The sequence below is a fragment of the Ammospiza nelsoni genome, chromosome 3, assembly GCF_027579445.1.
Source record: "Ammospiza nelsoni isolate bAmmNel1 chromosome 3, bAmmNel1.pri, whole genome shotgun sequence".
In the NCBI taxonomy this organism is placed as follows: domain Eukaryota; kingdom Metazoa; phylum Chordata; class Aves; order Passeriformes; family Passerellidae; genus Ammospiza; species Ammospiza nelsoni.
The window spans coordinates 114518116-114542448 of NC_080635.1; the positions used below are offsets into that span (position 1 = coordinate 114518116).

General features: G+C 49.2%; 1 protein-coding gene across 1 annotated transcript in view; it reads right to left on the reverse strand.

The window, feature by feature from the left end:
- Positions 1-1334: 1334 nt before the first annotated feature.
- The window catches only part of LOC132070913 (interferon-induced very large GTPase 1-like), a 45651-nt gene continuing 22652 nt past the window's right edge, over positions 1335-24333 (reverse strand). Inside the window, exon 2 of the mRNA XM_059468107.1 lies at positions 1335-8638. Coding sequence (XP_059324090.1) covers positions 1335-8636 — 7302 coding nt within the window. The 5' untranslated portion in view covers positions 8637-8638. The remainder of the gene's footprint in view (positions 8639-24333) is intronic.

Consider the following 24333-nt stretch of genomic DNA (forward strand, 5'->3'; position numbering starts at 1 on the left):
TTCATCTTGTAAATCAATCGTCTTGGTCGCTCAAAGTCTGGTTCTTCCCAAGAAGGAGGCAGTAATTTTTCTATTGGGTTTTTGGTGTCTTGTTGCTGTTATCTCTATGCGAAGAATTTCTTGATTCTCTTATCCATTCCTTGAGCTACTTAGAAAAGTATCATCCATCACATAGTTTCTATTTTGTATTATGCTATAGCCTAAAATTTATACTTACCACACTACTTAAAAGAGATTAATACAACATAATTTTCCAACATAACATATGTAGTATTCATTTTAATATTTGCAAAGAGCCAAGCATGTAATATGCATTTTTCACATAGAGCCTGCAGGGTATGAGGCTGAAGCAGCCCTTCAGCAGCTTTCCAGGAAGGGCTTGGCCCTCCCATTGCCAGCAGGGTTTCAGCACCTGCACAGCAAAAGCCCCCACAGCTCCCTGGGGCAGAGCCAGCTGGTGCCACCTTCTCCAGAGCACGGCTCTGGTGCCACCAGCCTGCCTGGGCAGCACCAGCACTGCCCCGAGGGCTGCTGCTGAAGGTGCTGGCACACAGGATTCTCCACATGGGCCATTCCAAAGGATTTTGCTCAGCAGAAGGGCCAAGGGCAGGAGCAGCTCCTGCTGGGGCTGAGGGCGGGAGGGAAGGGCAGCAGCCCCAGGCACCTGAGCAGGAGCGGCTGCCCTGGATGGAGACACAGCACCCCTGAGACAGGGAGTGACAGCACTGCCTGAGCCTGGGGCAGTCGTGTCACTGCTCTCCTGAGCCTGCAGGCACAACAGCTCCTGCTGGGATAACAGCCTCAGTTGATCCAGGAGGCTTCAATGAGGGAGGGAAGGATGACACCCAAAAGCCAAGCAGCCCAGCTTGCAGCCAGTGTAGAGCTTGCATCAGGTTCCGCAGGCCTTTCTCCAAGCAGGACAGCTCCTTGCTGCAGGAAAACTGCCTCTGGGGCACTGTCCCTTCTTGTCTCACAGAAGTTGTTTCAAGGGGTGCTCTGAGTGCTGCCCTTTGCCCTATCCCTGGCCCTTGGCTCAGCCTTGGCCACAAGGCCAATTGTCCAAAGGAGGGGATTTGGTTTGTCTCTAGGACAAAGCTGAGGGAAATGTTTATGGTAAACAGGCAAGAGTATTCTGCCTTCCTCATGAAACAAAGGAGTTGCTAAGTGATGGGTGAAGTAATGCACCTTATTTCATCAAATTTGGGAGCAATTGGATACCATTGTCTTTCCTGGACTTGAGAGCATCATCATTGTAAATGCATTTTGTAAAAGACTGGTACAAAGTTTTCCTAAACTGCAAAGCTGTTGTGGTTCTTCCTTCCCATGGACATGGCCTAACGCTTCTCCAGCTCAGACAGTGCTTCTTGCTTGGTAACTCTCTGCCACGCCTCAGGGATTTCTCCTTTGCCCTTAAATTTCCCATTATACAAAACTTCCAGCTGTGTCCTGAAATGAGACACAAACCATTTCCAGTACGCCTGCATGGATGAGTCAGGAAGAATTTTCCAAGTGGAATAAGGGGGTCCAGCATCCCGGTATCTCTTGTATGGGAACCATTCATTGCGATGATCATTGAAAGAGACATCACTTACAACAGCGTTGGAACAAATATCAATGACCAGCTGGTCTGTCCCATGCCACTGGCGTCCCGTCAAAGCTCGTGGGCGATGGAAGACCAGCTGATGGTCTCCATCGTGATTCTGCATGGTGTTTGTGCAGACAGCCCCACAAAACGGACACTGCTCCCAGCACCCTGAAAAATGCTCTGCCAGGATGGTGTGAGTCTGCCCTGAAAATGAGCTCAGGTCTGCACCAGCAAATTCTTTCTTGAGCCTTTCCTTCAGGTCAGGCAGAGCTTCTGTCATGGCCCTGCTCAGGAACTCAATGTCTGTGACCTCCTGGTGCTCAATGCCCTTCAGGTCACTTCTGGGCAAGTTGATCACCTCTGAGAGTTCCCTGCAAAATTCATCCAGCCAGAGAGAGATTTTATCTTCTCTGTCTTTTCTGTCTTTGACAATTTTGGTTGATAAAGAAACAGCTGAAAGAATGTTGTTATAGAGAATATCAAGGGAGGACCCTAAAAAGTCCCCCCGACTCCGACTCCCATCTAAACAGTGCTCCCTAATTCGTGTCTCAATGTAAGTCTGAAAAAACTGTCTTGGGGTCCTAACGTACTGCTTGAAATACTCAAAATTTTCCTGTTCTGCCAGGTATCTCAGGATGCAAACTTCCAGATTGGCTCTGTTACCCCTGAAATCTGGGGATTTCTGCATGTCCTCAGCTATGGCTTTGGCTGTCCTCTCATAGACTGCCTGGCGAAGAGCTGGCTCAATCTTGTCACAAAGGAAAACAGCAAAAGTTGTGACAGAAGTGGCTCCTTGGCAGGAAATCTGGAAACATTGGAAGAAATCTTCTCTCTTGCTGTTCAGGTACACAACTGGGTCATTTGCCTTTTGGAATGCTTCGTGCATGGCTTTAAACCTTTCTGCTGCTATTTTGCACAGATAGAGAGACAAATCCATGCTGTAATCTCTGTTGAAATTATATTTCCCATTGCTGGGGACAGAGTTCACACCTTTCTGTACTTCATTCAGTATTTCATGAATAAAATTTCTATTGTAATCGCGTTTCTCTTCTTCCTTCTTAGCAATGTTTTCCTTAACACATGCTATGATGCTGTCTGTGATGTGCTGAAAGTTGATAACATCAGCATTGGAAATGCTCCTGGGATCTGAGATAAAGCCTAAATACTTTTTCTTCATGATGTGTTTCTCTGGATCAAAAGAAAATCCTCTGCCTCTGGGAAATGACCTCATCCGTGCATGAAAACCTGGCTCCTTAAAGTGCTCTAGAAGGACATCTTCGATTTGTGCATCAATATCCACCCGTTCCAGAGGACGAGCAGCACGGGAGACTTCAGCAATCCACTGGTTCCAGAGGAGAGTAAAGTTGTCCTTCAGTTCTCTCTCACTGAGGCTCTTCCCTTTCAGAGTCACAGCCAGGTCCTTACTCTTTTTCAGGAGCTCATCTTCATAGTCCAGCTTCCTTTCATCCAGTTTCTTCTGCTCCTTCTGAAGCTCAATAAGATTCTCACATTTCTTTTTTGTTTCATTAAGAAGAGTCTCTTTTAATTCCTTCAGCTTAAGCACTGTGCTTAATTTCCACTGGACCAGTGTCTCACAGTCTTTGTCTTCCCTGAAATACTTTTCCACTTCTTTCTCAATGGCATCACTTGTCTCTTGCACCTGCCCTTCTAGGTATTCTCTAGTGACATTCTGCCAGTCCCCATTCCGAATTTTGTTGACCAGTCTCATCTGTATATCTAAGATGTGACTCCTCAGCCTCCAGGTCCACTGACTAAAGGCACTTTCCAGTCTCCTGTACACAGCAATCTCCAGGGAATTCTTGAAGCTGAACACAAAGTTTTCATTCAGCAAAGCATTCCAGAGGTCACCAATACGATCTTTCAGGCTCGAGAGCCTCAAAATGCTGCGCTGTGACTGCTTCTTGGCAGCCTGGAGGATTTTGCTCTTGAGTTGCTGGGCATTCTGGCTGTATTTGGGATTTGGTGGTGCCATTGGGGGGTTTCCTTCCCACAGATGAGCAAAGTAGTGAATGTGGGTGTTCACATCAAAGCCAATGACATCGCTGAAGGAGGAGACATCACAGCACTCCTGCTGAGCAGCTACCACAGTCATTTCATCCAGCTTTTCCTGCAAACGCCTTCGTCCTTCCATGTTCTGCTCCTTGGCAGTTGCTTCCCCCACGTTTTGGTGGACAAAGAGGCAGCTTGGGGAAAGATTGACTTTCTTCATCCTCAGGAAAGCCTGCACAGCGATCTGGAGAACATCCTGCATTTCTGATGGATTTTCTCCAAAGATATTGATTACAGTCAAGTTGCCAACACCAATGACAAAGGTGGCCAGCTCGTTGTCATGGTTCAGAGAGTGTTTATTGGACATCTCGATGGCACGAAGTCCCTCTGTGTCAACCACCAGCACAAAATCAAAGCCCAAGTCTTGCTGTAGCTCCTCACCCACTGGGATGAGCTGCATGAAGGCCCCACGGGTGCATCTCCCTGCGCTGACGTTGAACTGCAGACCAAACATGGAATTCAGCAGGGTGGATTTGCCTGTGCTCTGGATGCCGAGCACAGAGAGCACAAACACTCGTTTGTCCCCCAGCCTCTCAATTAAGCTATCAAAGATTGCTCCCACCCAGCGCAAGGGCAGGTAAGAAGCGTCCCCATCCATCAGCTCCATGGGGTGCCCTGAAACCATCAGATCTGCTGCAATTTCTGGCAGTTTGACAAAATTGTCTTTCTTGTACTTCATTATTTCCAGAGCTTCATAAATCTGCCCTAACTCTCTCAATAGGTTCTCCAGGCCGATGGATGAATCATTGATTTCATCAGAGAGGGCATCCAAATGACTCAGCAACTCATCGTTGCCCCTGGGCTTTTCCTTGCTTTTCTTTCTTGACAGGATTTCAGACCATAATTTGTGATAGTCCTTCCTCAGTTCTTCAAGGCGACCACGAGACAGCTCATGCATAAAGACCTTCATCCAGTGCAGGAAGTATTTCTTGGTGTTTGCTGGCTGGACCTGGAGAAAGCCAAGGAATGATTTCATCAGTGTGTTGAGAGGGAAAGCTTGCTCAAGTTGCTTTTTTCTTATTGCTTTCTTCTCATATTCAATTTGGCTCCGATGATGCTCAACGCTCTTGTTCCTCTTCTCCTGCAAGCGAGTGAGTTCTTTGTCCTTTTGGCACCACTGGTACCACAGTTTTCCTTGAAGTGGCAGCAGCTGGGATTTGATCTCAGACAGCTTCTCTTTCTTCAGAAGCTCCACCAGCTCCTTTGCCTTTGCTTTGGCTGTCACACACGCATCTCGATCTGCATCCACTATGAATCCGTGCTGGCGAGCTTTGTCCATGCAGAACTCCAGGCTAAAACATGGATTAGACCCTTCCAGGAGATTCCCAATTGTCTTGGTCAGTTGGTCCATCAGTTCTGCTTCATTTCTGTCCTTGATCCCTATTGTTATGTTTTTGCTGGCTTGTCCAGCTGCAGCATTGTCATTTTCTGTGAGAAGACAAACCAAAGGCCTTTGTGACTGCCACAGGTCATGCAGAAGCTTTCTCCCCCTGTTGTCCATGTGCTCCCAGTCAGACACAAGAGCCACGTTGACAGAAGATATCTCCTGCAGGAACTGCAGCTGTGCTCCGTGATCCCTGGCATCTCCATGCAGGTTACAGAAAGCCACACAGCACTCAAAGGTGTCATCAGGGCTTCCACCAGGGTAGTACCAGGCGATCTCCACCAGTCCTTCCATCAGCAAACGCTCTCTGGTGCTGCCTCTGCAGTGGCGGTGGAAGAAAGTGTCGTGTTTGCGTTTGCTGAGCACAGCGTTGAGGAGCTGGGACTTGGAAGAGGAGGCCGAGCTGCCAATGCGGATGAAGGACACAATGGGTGTGTGTGTCTGAAAGATGAGTTTGTTGCTGAAACTCTTTGTTTGGGCCTGCTTTCCTGACTTCTCCACCTCTTTCCAGCTCCTTTGGATTTGGCTGAGTGCATAGAGCGGGAATTCGATGCGTGAAGTGCTTGGGTTGGGCACCAGCAGAGGCAGCGCCAGTTGGCAGAACGCCAGCTTGGTTGCCAGGGTCTGTCTCAGGAAGTCATCAGCACAATGGAAAATGGCCATCTGCAGGTCCATGGGGTGCACATGGCCATCCCTGTTTGCACGTTCAGGGGCTGCTTTCATCAGCTTATCAAAAAAGTTTTCAAAGGAGTCTGATTGCTGGTGCTCTTGCTCTCTGGTTTCTGGCATGGATGCAAGGCCTGGGTTGCTCCTTTCCCAGCAAGTCAGGTACCTCACCTGGTAATCCACCGTTAATAGTTTTTTCAAGAAGTATAGTGGCAGTTCCTTGTCCTGGCTGGGCTGGCTGTCCTGCAGAGATGTCTTGCAGATGGTGCGGAAATCTCCCATCCCCATTTTCCTTGGATAGTGATTTTCCAGTCCAAGGCGCTTGAGCAACTGGAGGAATTCCTGGTTTGAAATGGCTTCATTTTCTTTGGCTTTGCTGCTTTCTGACTTGGACTGGGACTGACTGGGGGCTTCATGTGTTGGAAAAGTGTCTTCCAGGTCACTGAGTATGTTCTGCATCCTCTCCTCATCCCATTTGTCATCCAAGAACCCATTGATCAAGGAGTCCAAGTCCCGTTCCAGCCTCTCCCAGTCTTCATCTCCAGTGTGCTTTTGGAGGAGATTCTTTATCCGTGTGGACCATAAGCCTTTTATGTGATTTTCCATAAAAACCAAACGCTCCCTCTTCTGCTCAGGGGACAGCTTTTGACTTTCGGGTGTCACAGTCAGACCCGTCAGCAGGAGGGAGGCCTCAGCTCTGTCAGCATCTTGCTCCTTCAGGTTCACATACTGCTCACATGCCACTTCCATTTCCTTGGCCATGTACTGAATTTCTGCGTGTCCAAGGAGTTGCTGAAAAGTGCTGCTCTCGACCTGGTACCCTATGCTGGTGGCAATCAAGAGCACCAGCAGTTCCATATCCTTCTGAGCCTGTTCCTGGAGAGACTGGAGTAAGGAATAAATGGCAAGGCTGCTGGTCAGGGTGGCTTCTATCTTTGCTTCATGAACTGCAGAAGCAGAGCTTCCTGGTGCATAGGTGACAGCATGGATGTGCTCCTTCATTTGCTGCAGTGTTTTGATGAGCTGTTGAAGGTCAGAGACTTTGGGAGATCTGGGAAGTGGGTGCTCAGTCTGGTAGATCCATTGCATAATGGAGGAAGCCTCAGGGAAATCCTTGACAGAGTAGATATGAGGATTCAGGAGGCTCCTCAACATTGCCTTGATAGAGGTGGTGTTTTCTGGAGGTGACTTCTGGCAGCTCCGTACAATGTTCACCAGGAAGTCCTGCAGGGCTTTGTCTGACAGGCACACATTGATCCACACACTGGGGTTCCTGGTTTTTGCACTCAGATCATCTTTTAGCTCCATCAGCATGAGCAGCTTCCTTTCATCCACTTTTGTAACCTCCCAGGCCTTCACAGTTGCCATGAAATCTCTGGCCTCTTGCACTGCACTGTCCAGTTCCTCTCCAAAAACCATGCCAACGCTCTGATTCGTCAGTGCTTCGTAAGCAGCCCTGAGGGCTCTGCTCATCTGGCCTGCAGACTTAAAATCCTTGCAGTGATTGCGCAGGATGACATCCCACACTGGGATCAGCTCAAAGCCACGGTCGATAACGCACCACGTTGTGTTATCAGACACGAGCCCTGTTTTCCACTGAGGAAGGGAAGATGTGTCTGCTGGCCCCCCGGTGTTGACCACGTAGAGCTGAATTGCTGTATGAGAACTCTCTCTGGCTTTTCCCTGGACAGAAGCCTGTGAGCTGGATTTGGAAACATCCAGGGTCCCTCCTACACTGGCCCCAAAGCCACCCCAGCTGGCCCCAACAAAGATGTTCAGTGCTTCAGATGTTTCTCGCTTCACCTCTTCCCGCTGCTCAGCTCGGAATCCTTCTGTAGACGCCTTCCACCAGAATATGCCCCCAAAGTGGAGGGGACCCTGGTTTATATGGGACCCAAACCTGCTGAAGAAACTCTCACATATCTTCACCAAGGTGGAGTTGTCTTCTTTCTGACTGCAGCTCAAAAGCTGCTCCATGTCTTGCAGCTCCTGCAGAGCCGCATCCGAGAGGCGAAGCTGATGCCTTTGGAAGTAGCAGGAGGCCAGAGGGATGTACTGGTACTTGGTGGTGCAAAAGTAGCTTTGCTCAGAGCGGGACTGGTGGGTGTCCTCTGACTGCGAACTGCGGCTGTGATCTACACCCACTCCCACATTAATCCCCCAGAATGAGGATTTGGCAGAAACGCTCATGCTGAAGCCCAGCTGCTCCATGGACTTGGTGAAAGTGCATTCTGCTGCAGAGGAGGAGAACTCCTTCCTTTCAAGCAGCGATCCTTGCTCCGGACCGGTGAGCTGGAATCCCTCAGGAACCCTGAGGAGCTGCTCTCGCTTTGCCAGCACATCTTCAGGTCTGCTGGTTCTGTAGATGCCCTGCAGGGCCAATCCCCCTGATGCCCGCCTCAGTACCTCCGTGTCAGGGATGTTCTTCCCACTGCCTGCTGACTGCTCCTGCTGCTCCAGCTGCTTCTGGATGCTCTCCAGCATATCTGCCAAGGGTTTCTCTGGTGCTGGCCAGAACTCTTTTGGAATTTCCATGGCTCGCCACAGAGTCTCTGCTTTCTCCCTCAGAGCATCCTGGCTGTGGCTGTGACTGTTGAGCATTTCTGTCAGATCCTTCAGAGCTTGGTTGGCCTCATCTTGTCTCTGCTTTGCCTTCTCCAATTTATGCTTTTGCATCTCCTCACGCGTTTTGTCATCTGTTATTTTCAGGAGTTTCTGCAGTGCCTTTTTCTCCCAGGGATGCCGTACCTCACACTCCAGCCTGAGATAATCTTTATATTCCAGATGTTCCAGGGCTTCTCTGCACTTGATTCCCAGGATCTGTGTCACTTTGGGCAGCCAGTATCCAGCATCCAGTCCTTCCTTCTCAAATGCCTCTGCCAGGAGCTGTGTCTTTGCTTCCTCTTCCTGTGTGTCCTCCTGTGAAGCCATGGCTGTGGAGGAAGAACAGAGACTTTCCCTGAGGTGTTGTCAGAAACCCCAGACTCCTGGCAGAGGCTGTACAGCAGCTGCAGCCCTGAGGATTGCTCCCACCAGGCTGCTGGAGCCAGGCCTGGGATGGCACAAGAGCCAGGGTCTCCTTCCCATCACCCTGGATGTGCCTGTTGCTTTCCTGTTTGCAGGATCAACCCTGAAGGTGAGTCTTTATCCCAGAGACTGCACAAACAGAAAGAGATACACAGACACAGAGACACAGAGACACACACACACACAGACAAATGTTGTACACACACACACACAGACACACACACAGACAAATGTGCACACACACAGACGGACACAGAGACAGAAGCACAGGCACACACAGACTCACCCAGCCACACAACCTGCCCTGGACAAGGTGCTGCCTTCACCATCACCCACATCCTCCCAGCACAACTCCTCCATCCACAAGTGCAGACAGCCGGGGCCATTCCTGGCTCCCTGGAGCACTGGCACAGCCCCTCTGCCCATCCAGCAGCCCTGCCTGCATCCTGCACCCTCTGCCCAGCCCACGGCTGCCCTGCTCGCTGCCTGGCCCAGCCTGCTGCTCCCAGCACCCGGAGGCAGCGCTCACACACTCCCCCCATGGCACCCCACACTCCCCAGACACACTCCCCCCATGCCCCCCAGGGGCTCTGAGCTGTGCTCCTGCTCCAGCTGCCAGCGCAGCCCCTCCCTCGCCCCTCTCCGGCCTCTTCCCAGGAGCTGCTTCCTGGCACCCTCAGGGGCCCACCCAAGTGCAGGGGGAAAATCCACCTTGTCCCCGCCCACAGCTGTGCCTGGGACATCCTGGTGGCCCTTCAGGAGAGACTGGAGATGCTGGGAGCAGACTCAGAGAGGTGCTCTCTGTGATCTGCTGCTCATTAGCACAGATGATCTTGTCAGCCAAGTGCTCATTTGATTTAGTCTTGGCTTCAGCCACCACAGAGCCACTGAGCTTAAAATCTCTGGTGGCAAGAGGAAAAGTGCCAGCAAACCTTCAACCCTGGCCTTGAGGGGAGCAGACTTCAGGCTGCTCAGGGGCAACTTACAGAGGGCCCCAGGGAAACGGCTCTGGAAGGTGCTCGGGTCCTGTCTGGGGGTTTGTTCTTATCCCATAACCAGTTTGGTTTTTAATTTGGTTTGTGTCTGGAGTTTTTACTGTCCCCCCTCTGATTCAGGAGTATCACAATGCGTGAAGGGTGGCCCAGGTTTCTGTGTGGGGTTGGAGACCAGAGGCTGCTCTTCCTTCCAGCAGGGGTGATCAACACAGGGGCCATGCAATACAGTTGGTCTGACCTGAGATCCAGTTGCCCTATGTTTTTTTCCTTTCTTTCCCCTCTTCCTTTTTTCTTGTTTCAACACTGTGACCAGGGCTTGCCATCTTGCTTCTCTGCTCCTCTGCTGCTTGGGACCTGGGAGCACCCCTAGCCCCACTAGGCTCGACCTCAGGCCCAGTCATCACCGGTGAGCCATGCAAAGGAGCGGGCCCCCACCCCGCCCCTACTGCTTCAGGGGTTTTTGCTACACTTCAATACACCGCCCTGAGTTTTCAGTGGCACTGAGAGCAGCTGCTCCCTGTGGACTGTCCAGGGGAAGCCAACTCCCCTGTCCCCTGTCACCAGGGCCGCCTCGTCAGAGCCGCCATTGCCAGCGGAGAGGCGGCCGAGCTTGTGCCACAGTGCCCTCTGCAGCCGTGGAGGAATCATCGCACCTGCCCTGCCCAGCCGGGAGCCAGCAGCGCCCCTGCTGGCTGTGCCCGGAACTGCACCGCAGGAGCAGTGCGTGATGGGTGAGACAAGGCTGGGATTGGGTTTCTGGTTTTGGTTGTTTGTTTGTTGCCACTGCTGTTGTTGCTTGTTTCTCTTGGTAAATACATACGTATATATACACGCGCTAGTAAATACCTGTTATTCCTTTCCCTATATCTTTGCCTAAAAGCCCCATCATTTCAAAGTCATAATGATATGGAGAGAAGGGAGTCATATTCTACATTCCAGGGAGGTTCCTGCCTTCCTTGCTGGACACCTGTTTTTAAACCAGTACAGGTCCATCACTGCGAGTCACTTTTCATTGAAAAAGCCCTGAAGGATAGGGCAGTCATGGGTGACAGTCAGTACGGACTCAGGAGAAAAAATCCTGCTTGTCACCCTAAATTTCCTTTCACAACACATTAACACATGGAGTTGATCAAGGACAGCCAGTTAATCAGAGCTTTATGGATTTCAGGAAAGCTTTTGATCCTGCCTCTCCTAGGACCATGGTGTGTCCCTTCCAACTCAGGCCATTCCATCATTCCACAATTCTGTACCTAACAGACCTTGTGCTTTCACTGGGCACCTACCTTTAAATCTTTGGGATTTCTGACTCTTTCACACAACTCCAAGAATTGCCCAAGTCTCAGTTCCATTGGATACTGGAGAGATTTATTCCTTGCAAAAAATCCTTATGAGCATTCACCTTCCATCCCACCAAAGCCACAACACTCTTACCAGAACAGGAATTGACCTGAGGGGCTTGGACTCAGGTCCAATAGAGCCAAGGGCTCCTGCACCCTTCCAGAGCCTTCAGGGGCAGCATTCCCTTGGGAATCCCCGCAGATTTGGGCAATCTGAGCAAGGGCTGTGGGCTCAGATTCCACTCACCCAACTCACAGGAGAGGCTCCCGTCACTCCCTTGGCTTCCCAGCAGACACCAGCAGCTGAGGGCCCCAGCTCAGGGGACACAGCACCGCAGAAGGAACAGGCCTGGGGTACACGGTGGGTGTGGAGAAGAATATGGGAACCCCTTGAGAACTGAGGAGGAAGAGCACCAGGAAGGAAAGGCCCAAAATCCTAAAGAAGAAAAACAGACAGTCAGGAGTAAGCGACCCATGAGCATGGCAGATTGTATTGCGTTGTACTGTGCTGTTATATCTTTTGTTGCATTAAGTTGTACTTTCGTTTATCCGAGTTTCCCCGTTAGAATGGTTCTGCCCCTGCTACCTCCTCCCATCCTTTTAATGTCAACCTCCCTACCCCCTCCCCCTTTTCCCCAAAAGTGGCTGAACCCTTCCCTCAACCCCTCCCCGGTGTCCTGTCGTGTCACTTCCTGTCCAGCCCATCCCCTCCCTCTAGAAACTTCTACCAAAGGCGTTGAGTGATAGGTTCAGGCACTAGGGCCCCTCCCTTGGGTGGCCCTTATTGGTCCCCCTACCTGCCTGTTTCCCTCATCCTCACGTCCTCCTGTATCCCCATTGATAGGTGGGCAAACCCCTCCCTGGTTTACCCACCCCACCCCCCCCCTTATAACACCCTGCAGACCCCATTCTGGCTGTCTCCAGCTGGCTGGTTCCCCTGAGTAAAGAATCTAGTTAGAGCTCCAGAATAAACCTGGACTTTGCCCCCAACTGGAGTCCACTCTCCTTCTTCTACCAATGTCATGCTAGTGTCTTGTCTGAAAGGCCAAAACCTTAGCTGCTCTCCCGACCTCCCGAGGAACGAGAGAGTGTCCCTCGCTGCCTGCAGTGCCAGAGCAAGCCGGGGTGACTCCGAGCACACACTCGAAGAGGTGCTGCGACAAGATTCATTCCAGGGAGCACTGGAGGCCAACCCTTCACTGGGGACCACAGAAGCAGGAAAAGCCTCTGGCTTGAAACAAGGGCAGTTCAGCAACAGAGGAGAGCTGGGCGTGTGCTTGCAGAGCACAGGAGGGATTTCAGACCCCAGTTGTTTTCTTTGGGCTCATGTCCAGCTGCTCCCTGGGCAGCAGAGCCTCAGTGCAGGACGGCTGCTCAGGATGGGAACTGCTGGCTCAGGGTCACTGCTGGACCTTGTCCACTTGAGCCATTTGTCCCAGCCATGTCCTCTCCAACATTGTCTCCCACTGGAGCACTGTGAGGAGCGGTTAAGTCTCAGGAGCCAGAAGCTGTCCTGTACAACATCAATTCCAGCCCAGCTACACCCTGTAACCTGCCCCCAGGCATCCTTGGCACTCCCTGAACAGCCTCCCGAGAGTGTTTTCCGCAGCCCTGCCCCAGGAAAAGGGGCTCTGGGAACTGCTGCCTTTGTGGGGCTGTCCCAGGGACCAGAGCGCTCAGGGTGGTGATGCTTAAGAGTGTAAGAGAGAAGAATCCCACCCTCCCTGCAGGGGCAGGAAAAGGAATGATCCCCCCGGCTCCTGCCCTCAGGGGAGCGCCGCCATCCGGCCCCGCCGCAGGGCTGGGGGTGCCCGGGCCGGGCAGGGTCGGCCCCGCCTGCGGGGAGCGTTTCCCGGCCGGGCACGGGCTGGCGGCAGGGAAGGGGCTGCGCTCGCCATCTGTGCCCGGCCAGCCCCGCTGCCGGCTCTCGGGACAGCCTGTGCGCCTCTGCAGCCTTCCCTGTGCCCCTGCATCCCCGCATCCATCCCTCCTCCTTCCCCCGCCGCTCCGCTCCCACCGCTCTGAGCCCGGGGCCCTCCCAGCTCAGCCCCCGCAGCGCACACGGCTCCCCCGAGCTGCCCAAAGCGGTGCCAGCAAAGGCGGCTCCCTGCAGCCCACGCTCGGAGCGCACAGCGCCCGCCCGCTGCCCTCAGCCCCCTCTGCTCCTGCCCTGCCATCTCCCCAGCCCTGGCAAAGCACAGGGAACAGGAGGCAGGAGAGCAACAAGATCCCGCTCCCGGCTGCTCCCGCTCCCGGCCCAGCAGCTCATCCCCATCCCCATTCCCATCCCCATCCCCATCCCCATCCCCATCCCCATCCCCATCCCCATCTCCTACCTTCTCCCTCCCGGCCCCGCAGCTCCCAGGCTGGCAGAAGCCCATCTCAGCCCCTTTTTATCCAGCCTTGGTTCTCCAGTGGGTGCAGCTTCACCTGTTCAGTGGAAGTGGGTTAATTCCAGGGAATCACGTGTTTTACTTCAGCAGAATGCGAAAGTGGAACCGCTCTTTTGGGGTCAGATAATTGAATTACGGTCTAAATTCCACACCAACTGTAATTCCATTGACTCCATCACGGTTATCACTCGTCTGTTGCGGGCCTCTGACCTTGAACTCCTGTGCTGACTGCTGCTAATAATATTGTAAACTGTGATAGTTGGATTTGCATACATGTAAAAAAAAGAGGAAAGGATCCTTGGGTAAGGGCCTGGAGGGACAGAAGAAGGGGGAATGGATTTCCACAGCCATAGGGCAGGGATGGATGAGATATGGGGAAGGAATTCCTCACTGGGAGATTTGTGAGGGGCTGGGATATATTCCCAGAGAAGCAGTGGCTGCCCCATTCCAAGACAGGAACACCTTCCACTGTCCCAGCTTGCTCCAGGCACCATCCAACCCAGCCCAACCATACCAGCAGAGGAAGCAAAGCAGGAACAGGGCCTGGCTGCACCTTTCTTGGCAGGGGACACCCCACACCTGACAGTAACAGTGTTTGGGTTTGGCAGAGGACATTCAACACCCAACCAGAGCAGGGTACCTGGATTGCTTTTCCCTTGGCATGTGCAAACACAAATCCTGCTCCATGGCCTCAAAACAAGCACTGCAGTTTGGATACTGAGACCTCCAGCCTGCCAGGACCAGCCATCACCTGCCCCAGGCTGACAAGTCACAAGTGCTGGAGCAGACACAGGTGGCATTTGTGCAGCCTAGGGGGAAGCCTCAGCAGCTGCCAGGCAGGGCTGGGACACATCACCTACAGAGCATGGATTTGGTCCCTCTGTTCCCAGCTCAGCTGAGCCTGTCTCCAGAGGGATATTTCCTCCAGCCAAAGAATTCCCTGCTGCAGGAGGGTTACAGGCACAGAACCCCAGGATGACTGAGGCTGAAAAAGACCTCCCAGGACATGGAGTCCAGCCTGCAACTGATCACCACCTTGTCCCCAGCACAGACCACTGAGGGCCACATCCAGTCCTTCCTTGGACACCTCCAGGAATGTGACTTCACCTCCCCTTGGGCAGCCCCTTCCAAGGCCTGAGCACCCTTTCCATGTAGAAATTCCTCCTGATGTCCACCCTGAGCCTGCCCTGGCCCAGCCTGAGGCCATTTCCCCTTATCCTGTCCCTGTTCCCTGGGAGCACAGCCCGACCCCCCCCAGCCTGTCCCATCTTGTCAGGGACTTGTGCAGAGCCACAAGGGCCCCCCTGAGCCTCCTTTTCTCCAGGCTGAGCCCCTTCCCAGCTCCCTCAGCCCCTCCTGGGGCTCCATTCCCTTCCCAGCTCCATTCCCTTCCCTGGACACGCTCCAGCCCCTCCAGGTCTCTCCTGTCAGGAGGGGCCCAGAGCTCCCCCCTGTTTTGCGGAGAAAAGAAGAAACCTCACAACTTTATATAAGTTGTAAAGCCCGGTATGTTTATTTACGGCGCCAGAGGCATACAGAGAAAATTCTCCTCAAAAGGCATGCCTACCCCTGAAGATCTCAAGTCTCCTTTTATCCCCCTTCCAAATGCATATGCATACAGTTTCACAATAGGTTCACACATATTCATTCCGCGTGACATTTATCGCCAGTTCTTCTTTATCAAAGGAATTCCTAGGTCGGGGGCAAATTGACCTCGTGGTCTTTTCTGTTTTTCTTTCTCTGTCTCCTTGCTGTCTCGGCATGCGAGTTTTTCCTTCAGCTTTGGCCTCACAGACTTTTCACCGCTGCTAGACACTTCACCTAATTCAGAATGGATCTCTACTCTGTCTCATTCTTCCCTTTCCTAGGAAATAAGTAAATTGTTTTACTTAATGAAAACCTCCATGACAATAAGTGTCTTTTAATGCTTCACTATGTACGTTTGATAAAGAGGTTAGCACAGCCATTCGTTGTAGTATTCTCCAGTTCCAAATTAACAATATAATAGGTACTCTTAAGCTTATCTCAACTAATATTAGTAAAACTACAATGGGGTGGCACAACTTATTAAAGATTCCATTTGCAGTTGGTGACCACCCGAAGATCACATCTCACCAGTGATGATCTATATTTTGTTTTATTCTTTGTAGAACTCTGGTTATCTCCTTTGTATCCTGTTGGACAGTAATTAAGGTTTTCTTTCCATTTTCTTGGATTTCTTTCAAGACTTCCAGTAGGTCTTGCTGCTTAATTAATTGTTTCACTAATGTACGGTTCATCTCAATAGGGGTAGGTGGTAGTCTGTGATACATTGTGTAATTGGCTTTAATCAGCTGGTGGGATGTTACTGGTACCAATTACGAAGAATCACACCAAATAATCTTAACAAAATTACAAATACAGAGATTAGAATTGTTTCTATTAGACAGAATAACATCATTGCTATCAATTTGTACAGCAGCACAAGCAGTTCTCAAGCATACACCCTTTTCCAGTATATACGAGCACAGTTTTCTGGTCAGTGACTGGATGAATTTCAAAGTGGCAAATACTCTGTTCAGTGTCCAAACACATCAGTTTACTGTCTGCCACTTTTCATTCATCTTTTCATGCCCACACTCTATGTTCTGAAGGATAGAGTATTGTTTTTTCATGGTTTAATCTTAGGGCAATGATGGGATGGATAACATAAACAGTGGCATTACGTATGGTAAGCACAAAGGCAGTGGCCACATTAGAAACAGGATCATAGGTGAAATTCACCATAGTCCACCAGGATTGAAACTTCCTTTCAATATCAATTGCATTATCCCACACAATTTCTTGAATTTCAGTTGGAAAATTACCTTCACCCCTTTCCCATATGATCAGAGCTTCTGTTGCTTTATCCATAACTGTGCTTGTATACAACTAAAAACTAAAGACACGTTTTCTTGAACTGTACTAAGTGCTTCTACTATCAACTTGTGATCTTGGTCCCCGGCCTTTTCATACTTCCTTGCTTTGGCAGTACTTTTGAAATCTGTCACTGGCTAGTTCCTAATGCCAATAGAGATTACTATTAAGGGTGCTTCAATTTTGTTAGGCTACCTGCTGCAGTGGCCAGTTTATTTATCAGTATTTCTGAATCAATTCCATTTAAAACTCCTAATCTTGTCCCTAATATGCCAGTTAGATGTTTGTTATGGGGAACAGGAACTGCTTTATGTCCATGACCATCCCTCCCTGCCAGAGGGATGTGCTGGGCTCACACTGCAAATTCAGACACACTTTACAAGTGTATCTGACAGAGGTTTAGGTCATACTTGAGGCAGATGTTTGTTCTGAAATGTAGAGACCTCAGGGAATCTAACCTCTCCTTCCCCCTCCAAAGCACCTGATTTCCCAGATGTGTGGCAAGCAGGAATGTCTCTCCTGGTCTACAAAACCTCACCCACCTTGCCCCTAGCTAAGATCAAGCTGTGGACTGTGTTCAGGGCAGAAGATAACAGTATTTGTCAAACAGATGAGAATAAAACTGGCTGGAACATATGGGATTTGGGTAGAAAGATTTCAGGTCCAAGCCTCAAGTAAATAATGAAGGGGAAATCTGAGAGAAGAGCCTAAATTCATTGCAGTGCCTCAGAAGAAACTGGGATCAGGTTTCTGCTACTTGAAACACTCAGCACAAAAGTGATGCTCAAAATCCTACAGCCTACTGCTGAGCTCTGAGGGGGGAGTCTCTCTCTACCTCTTTTAAGCAGAATCCAACTGCCTCAGACTGGGACAATCACTGATCCAGATCTCAGTAGGAAAAGGGATAGCTATAAATAAAGAAAATCACCTTCCTTGCTTGGGTTAATTCACCACCTGCAGTTCAGCACCCTTTACCAGCCATTGCCTGGGTGTTCAGCCAACCAGCTTGGAAAATGACCTAAGGAAACTGATTAGGTTATCACAGACTTCCTGGTGTTCGTATACACCAGGGGAGGTTCAGACACTAATTACATCTGGTGTCTCACAAGCTACCCTCTTGATGACCTGGTACCCTACTTTGATTTCTTCTCCTCTGATTCCTTGAAGTGTCCACAGTTCCTGTTCCTGCCATTCTTGCTCCTCACATACCTGATTCTCATGGATTACTACAGTAGATATGTTTAAATATTTTATCTCAGAAGGTTTTCCCATGAATCCAGTATAGTGATTAAACACCTGGGACCAAGGCCATTCAGCATTGCTTTGGATAGAGGTACTCTCTAGTTCTAAAACTTCAGTTCTAATTACATACAAAACAATTCTGTACACTAAAGTATGAGCTACTCCCGACCGCAATATACTCATTTTGCCCAAGTAAGTTTTAGTCTCAGTTCATTGTCTCCTGGCGTCACTCCTGAAGGGGCTTCTGGGCCTTCTTCACCCAAAAGTGATGGATCCAGGCATTCTGCTCCTTGATTTTGATTGCAGTGAAGGTGGTGAGAAGTACTTGCAGTGGTCTCTCCCACTGTGGTTCCGAAGTCTTCTCTGTAAGAGACTTAACACATACATCATCCCCAGGCTATCTAACTCCCTGCTCTGAGTTCCAGCCACATGTTTCTCAATTACTCTGAGCTGTTTGCTTAATGCCACCATGTAGGTGGACATTCTGGACATTCTGGACATTGCCCTTGTATTCTATATGGTCTTCTATAAGGCATTCCAAAAGGATTCAGCATTCCTTTAGCTCAAGGTTTAGTTTGAATTTGCAACGGTGCTAGTGGAAGAGCTTGGGCTAGGGTAGATTAACTTCTTGCCCCAGTCTTATGATTTGCTGCTTAATCAAATAATTCATTCTCTCCACCTGGCTGCATGATTGGGGGCGGTATGGGGTGTGAAGTTCCTAATCTGTGCCCAGATGGCTACTAATCTGTTGCACTATTTTGGAAATGAAATGTGATTCTTTATCTGAGGATATTGTGGCTGGAACTCTGAAGCGTGGTATTATTTCTTGTAAAAATAATCTGGTCACCTCTTGAGCTTTGACAGTTCTGGTGGGGAATGTTTCTGGCCACCCTGAAAATGTATCTATTAATACCAGTAAATACTGATACCCCCCTTTCCTTGGGAGTTCTGAAAAGTTGATTTGCCACTGCTGTACAGCCCATGGCCTCTCCCGGTCTGACCGAGTTTTGGCCGGGGGGTATTTTGGGGTTAGTCTGGAGGCAAGGATCACATTATCAGCTTACCTGAGTGATAGTGGCATATAAATTCCTGATAACGATACAACGATTCTTTCCATCAGATGTGTGTTCTAGAAAGCCTGTGGAAATTACTGCTTCAAAGTCAACACTTCATTTCAATGCACTCTGTAACACTCGCAGCCTTGGTCATTTTGAGAAAGGAGCCACACTCTATAAAAGGCTTTTAAGTAGTTAGGCCCTAGTGTGTTTTCTAGTGCCCTTCCTTCACTAGTAACCACAAAAATGAATGAGAAGGGATTACTAGCTCTCTTTCAATGGTAGCCCACCCCTTGCAGTTGTACGTCTCTTTTGATTAGTATTATTGTATTATGGCTTACCTTCGAGGAAAATCTGTACCTCACCCTTTGCTGCTTTCTTTGCCTCTCCATCCGCCAGCTCATTTCTTTCCTCCAATTTTAAGGTCACTCTCTAGTGTGCCTTAATATGCTTTTTCAGGTAGCTGAACTGCTTCCAGCAGCTGGATTGTCTCTTCTTTCCCTGTGAGGTCAGCAGTCCCCTCTCCTTCCAGATGGCTCCATGTGCATGCACAACTCTGAATGCCTTTTGCTGTTTCTAAGGCACGGATCAATGCATTTATCTCAGCATTCTGTGCAGAGGTCCCTGTTGGTAAGAGTCCAGACTCTATTACCTCTCTGCAGGTAGTCACTGTGTACTTTGCAATGTTGCGTTCCACTGGCAATGTAGCTGCTCCTGTCAGTGAACCAGGTCTCTGCATCGTCCAAAGGAGTGTCCTTTAAGTCTGGGCGGCTGGAGTAGGTAGCTTCAATGGTCTCTAGGCAATAGTGGTGTACTGCTTCTCCTTGATTCCACTGAGAAAAGAAGCTGGGTTGACAATATTAGTCACCACTATCTCTACATCATCTTGCTCTACCATGATGGCCTGGCATTTCAGAAACCTCTGTGGTGAGAGCCAGTGGCCGCCCTTTACTTCCAGCACTGCGGACACTGTGTGGGACACTAGCACAGTCATTTTTGTCCCAGGGTAAACTTGCGTGCCTCTTGAATATTCAGCACAACTGCTGCTACAGCTCTGAGGCAACCAGGCCATCCTTTGGCTGTTGCATCTAGTTGCTTAGAAAAGTAAGCAACTACCCTCTGGTATGGACCCAAGTCTTGAGCCAGTATTCTCTGGGCAATTCATTGCGTGGAAAAATAGAAAGAATGGTTTACTTACATCTGGAAGTTTCAAAGCTGGAGCCGACATGAGAGCACTCTCTAGCTGGTGAAAGGCCCGTGTGGCGTCTCTTGTCCACTGGAGATCTCTGTTTCCATTGGCAATAAGAGCATAGAGGGGTCTGGCGAACAGTCCATAATTATAAACCTACAGCTGGCACCACCCTGCCATGCCTAAGAAGATTCGGAGTTCTTTCATTGTCTGGGGTTTCAGGGTTTGGCATATGGCTTCCCTGCCTTAAAGTCTGCTGCTCAGCACTCACTTCTTACCCCAGGTAGATTACCTTCTGTTTCACTACCTGTGCATTTTTCTTTGAGACTCTGCGTCCTTGGAGTCCTAGGAAATTCAAAAGGCTTACTGTCCAGGCTTCTCTTGCTTCCCTCATCTGAGTGGCTACTAGAAGATCATCCACGTACTGCAACAGCCTCCTTTCCTCTTGTGGAGCTTCCCGGAACTCTGGGTCTTTGCAAGCTGTTCTCCCCTCGAAGTGGGGAATCTTGAAGCCTTCAGGCACATGGACTATGTGAGCTTGTGTTTGAATGCAAAAATTTTCTGGCTGGCTTTGTGGATAGGGAGGCAAAAGAAGGCATCTCTTAGGCCTAAAACAGTGAACCAGGTTAGCTCAGGTGTTAAACAAGTTAGTAAGGTATATGGATTTGCTACCACAGGGTATAAATTCTGTGTTATCTTATTGACAGCCCTTAGTCCAGTACTATCAGTTATTGGGCTGATTCCTTCCTTATCTTCCTTTTGAGGGTACTACTCAGTTCTCACTAGTTGTGTTCTTTCCTTAAGCTTGATGCTCACAGGGGAGCATCTTTCAGTCTCCCTGGTACAGCAGAGACCCATACCCTTGAAAACACTTATTTACTTATTCTAATATCTCCTTACTAATGTCTTTCTTAATTTCAGTGTCTGGTAATGTTAAGCCTAACATCTTTACATTATTTGCCTCCAGAGTAACCTTTCTCATTTGAGAATGTTTAGCAAATTGAGCGAATTGTACAAAAGATTTTAGGTACACATAGTACACATGTTACTTTAAAGGTTTGCACAAGTATGCCTTCTCAGACTGGCCAGTTGTTCATTCCCCACACTACAACATAAACATTCTCCACAGGTACTAAGGCTTTATTTAAAAGTGAATATATGACCCTTGTATCGACAAAATTCTTCCCTTTGGGGAGGTCATCTTTACCCTTCCTCCCTTACCTTGGGAGGAGCCTTTAACAAATCATATGTAGTCATTTTCCAAACTGTGATTGCTTTGCATTTCAGCATGATAATCTTTGCCTGATTTCATACATTGCTTTCTTATGCTGCGTGCTGAACAACATGTTTGATTTGCTTTCTCTTTGCCTTGTTTTCCTTTTTAAGGGCCAAGACCAGAGGGCAGTCTGATCTCACAGTCTCTTTGCCATTCTGGGTGATTTCTTAAAACAAAAAGACATTTCAGCATACAAAACCTCTATCCCATTTATCTTCCTATTATACAACAGTACTAACAGCAATGAAGTATTAATAATCTTTTTATTTTCTCAGCTGCTCTTACTGGCAACCTCCTCCCAGTGAGCCCCTCCCAAAAGGGGCTAATTTAGGAACCTGTTTGCGTTTGCTCTGGTCAGTTCTCATTATTTATTTCTCCTTGCCCTATCTCGCTTCCACTCAGACCTTTTTACAGACCTTCACAGTAGTTTCTCAATTTTCCTCCTATACACACAGCTCCAGCTGGCAGGTATCAGATGTGATTCCCACACACAAGCTCTAAGACCTTAGGTTCTGAATCTGCTTGACCAGAAACCTCTAATTTACACTCGGGGCATGTGCCCTGACACTTATTAGAACAGCAAAACAGCAATACCAGTGTTTCTCATAAACACCGCACTGCAATAATACCTGCACATCCAGCTTTTGCCCATAGGCCATTCCCGTGTTCCCTGGGGAGACGGGGCAGCCAGAGCTGGCCCTGTGCCCAGGGGACAGCCACTGTCACCTCACACAGCATGCTAGCCTCTTGATGCACCAAAGGCTCCCTGAAATTGCCCACAAAGGCAGGCTCTTCTGTTTGTTACAGAGAACTTTAAATTCCTACAGCAGATTGTTTCCAGTCCAGACTTACTGCAGTACCAACTGAAGTCTCATAAATCTCATAAGTCTCATTAACTAATTCATCTCATTAATCTCTTCTATATAAACTCTGTTTTACAAAATACCAGTCTTTTCTAGTTCTCTTCTTGCACAATCTAATTAAGCACTGTGTCTACTTACACTAGTTTTACTGCTTTGCAAAAAGGCTGTGCTTGTCACAGCCGAAACTCTGATATGCCCACAGACACACGCACCCCCCCCCCCTTCTCTCAAATTCACTAGAGCCAAGGCTTGAATTGCTGTGAGGGGGAGAATTCTTGGAATTCCTTTAACTTGCTTTATCGTAGTTAAGCATAAATCACCGTACTATAGGTCTCCTGTGTAAAATGCTACTCTTGTTGCAACAAAATCTTAAAATCTCCACAAACACTACTATACAATCTGAGAATCAAATTACCACAATGTAGCGGAAGAAAATCACCACACAAAATCACTGGGAAAGGGCATATTTCTCAAAGTGCTTACTTTTCTCAACACAACAAAGCATACCAAAATTCGGCATTTACTCACATCAATTTTTCCTGGACACAATCAAAATAACAGCACACAGTCTAGAGATCAAGTCCAAATATCCAAGGCAAAGGAACTCTCTGAGCTCATACTCACGGTTAAAATGTACCAAATCTACACAAATCACTACATTTAAACACGATAAATACCATCACTGACATTCCTCCACTCGCTTCTCCACAGGGCACTTCTTCCCTGCCCCCGCAGTCTGCTGCAGCCGGCGCCTCAGGCCTCACTCGGCTGCTTCAAACACTGGTAGTACTGACCCCCCCACACTGTAGGGCACTGTAGATTTGCTCTCTTTTATACACCATACACTTATACACTTGCATGATTACAAACACAGTGCACTGACCACACAATGCATTGACCATACAGCAACACAGTGTCTGGACATCACACACACACACAAACAAAACACACACGGGCTCAGCAGTTCTGCTCTATCAGAATAATCAACCCCCAATACAAACATACACAGGTTCACCCAACTCACCCCCAGAGCCACTAGTGGTTCCGCTCTATCAGAACGATGAACCGCCAACACACATACACGGGTTCACCCAGCTCACTCCCAGAGCCTCTAGCGGTTCCGCTCTATCAGAACGATGAATCCCATCTCTAATACAGCTGCTCCATCAGCTGAACCCAGACATCTCTGGGTGGTTTAATCCCTTGCTCTCCTTTCCCTCCCCTGGGGGCCTCTCATTACATACCGTATCTTCCTCTGCAGGGCAGCGGGTCGTTGTCTGTCCTCGCAGGTGGCAAGTTGAGACAAGCGGAGCCCCACCAGGAAAAAATATCCTAGGGCGCGCCTTGGAGATCCGTCTATCCCCCCTGCCCCTGCGGGGACAGAGAACTTCTGGCTGGCTCGCCATAATGTTTTGTGGAGAAAAGAAGAAACCTCAAACTTTATATAAGTTGTAAAGCCCGGTATGTTTATTTACAGCGCCAGAGGCATACAGAGAAAATTCTCCTCAAAAGGCATGCCTACCCCTGAAGATCTCAGGTCTCCTTTTATCCCCCTTCCAAATGCATATGCATACAGTTTCACAATAGGTTCACACATATTCATTCCGCGTGACATTTATCGCCAGTTCTTCTTTATCAAAGGAATTCCTAGGTCGGGGGCAAATTGACCTCGTGTCTTTTCTGTTTTTCTTTCTCTGTCTCCTTGCTGTCTCGGCATGTGAGTTTTTCCTTCAGCTTTAGCCTCACAGACTTTTCACCGCTGCTAGACACTTCACCTAATTCAGAATGGATCTCTACTCTGTCTCATTCTTCCCTTTCCTAGGAAATAAGTAAATTGTTTTACTTAATGAAAACCTCCATGACAATAAGTGTCTTTTAATGCTTCACTATGTACGTTTGATAAAGAGGTTAGCACAGCCATTCGTTGTAGTATTCTCCAGTTCCAAATTAACAATATAATAGGTACTCTTAAGCTTATCTCAACTAATATTAGTAAAACTACAATGGGGTGGCACAACTTATTAAAGATTCCATTTGCAGTTGGTGACCACCCGAAGATCACATCTCACCAGTGATGATCCGTATTCTGTTTTATCTCTACTCTGTCTCACCCCAGCACTGGAGGTGCCCCAGCAGTGCCAGCACAGGCGACGGGCACTGCCCTGGCCCTGCTGCCACCCCGGAGCTGGCACAGCCCAGGGACCATTGGCCTCTGGCACACCCAGGCTCATTTCCAGCTGCTGGCAGAGCACACCCAGGAAATCCTCTCTGGCACCATGAAACCATGACCCCCTCTCTGCACCTTGTGCTGCATGGCTTCCTCAGGGTCAGGAGCTCCTCAGTGTCCCTTCAGGAG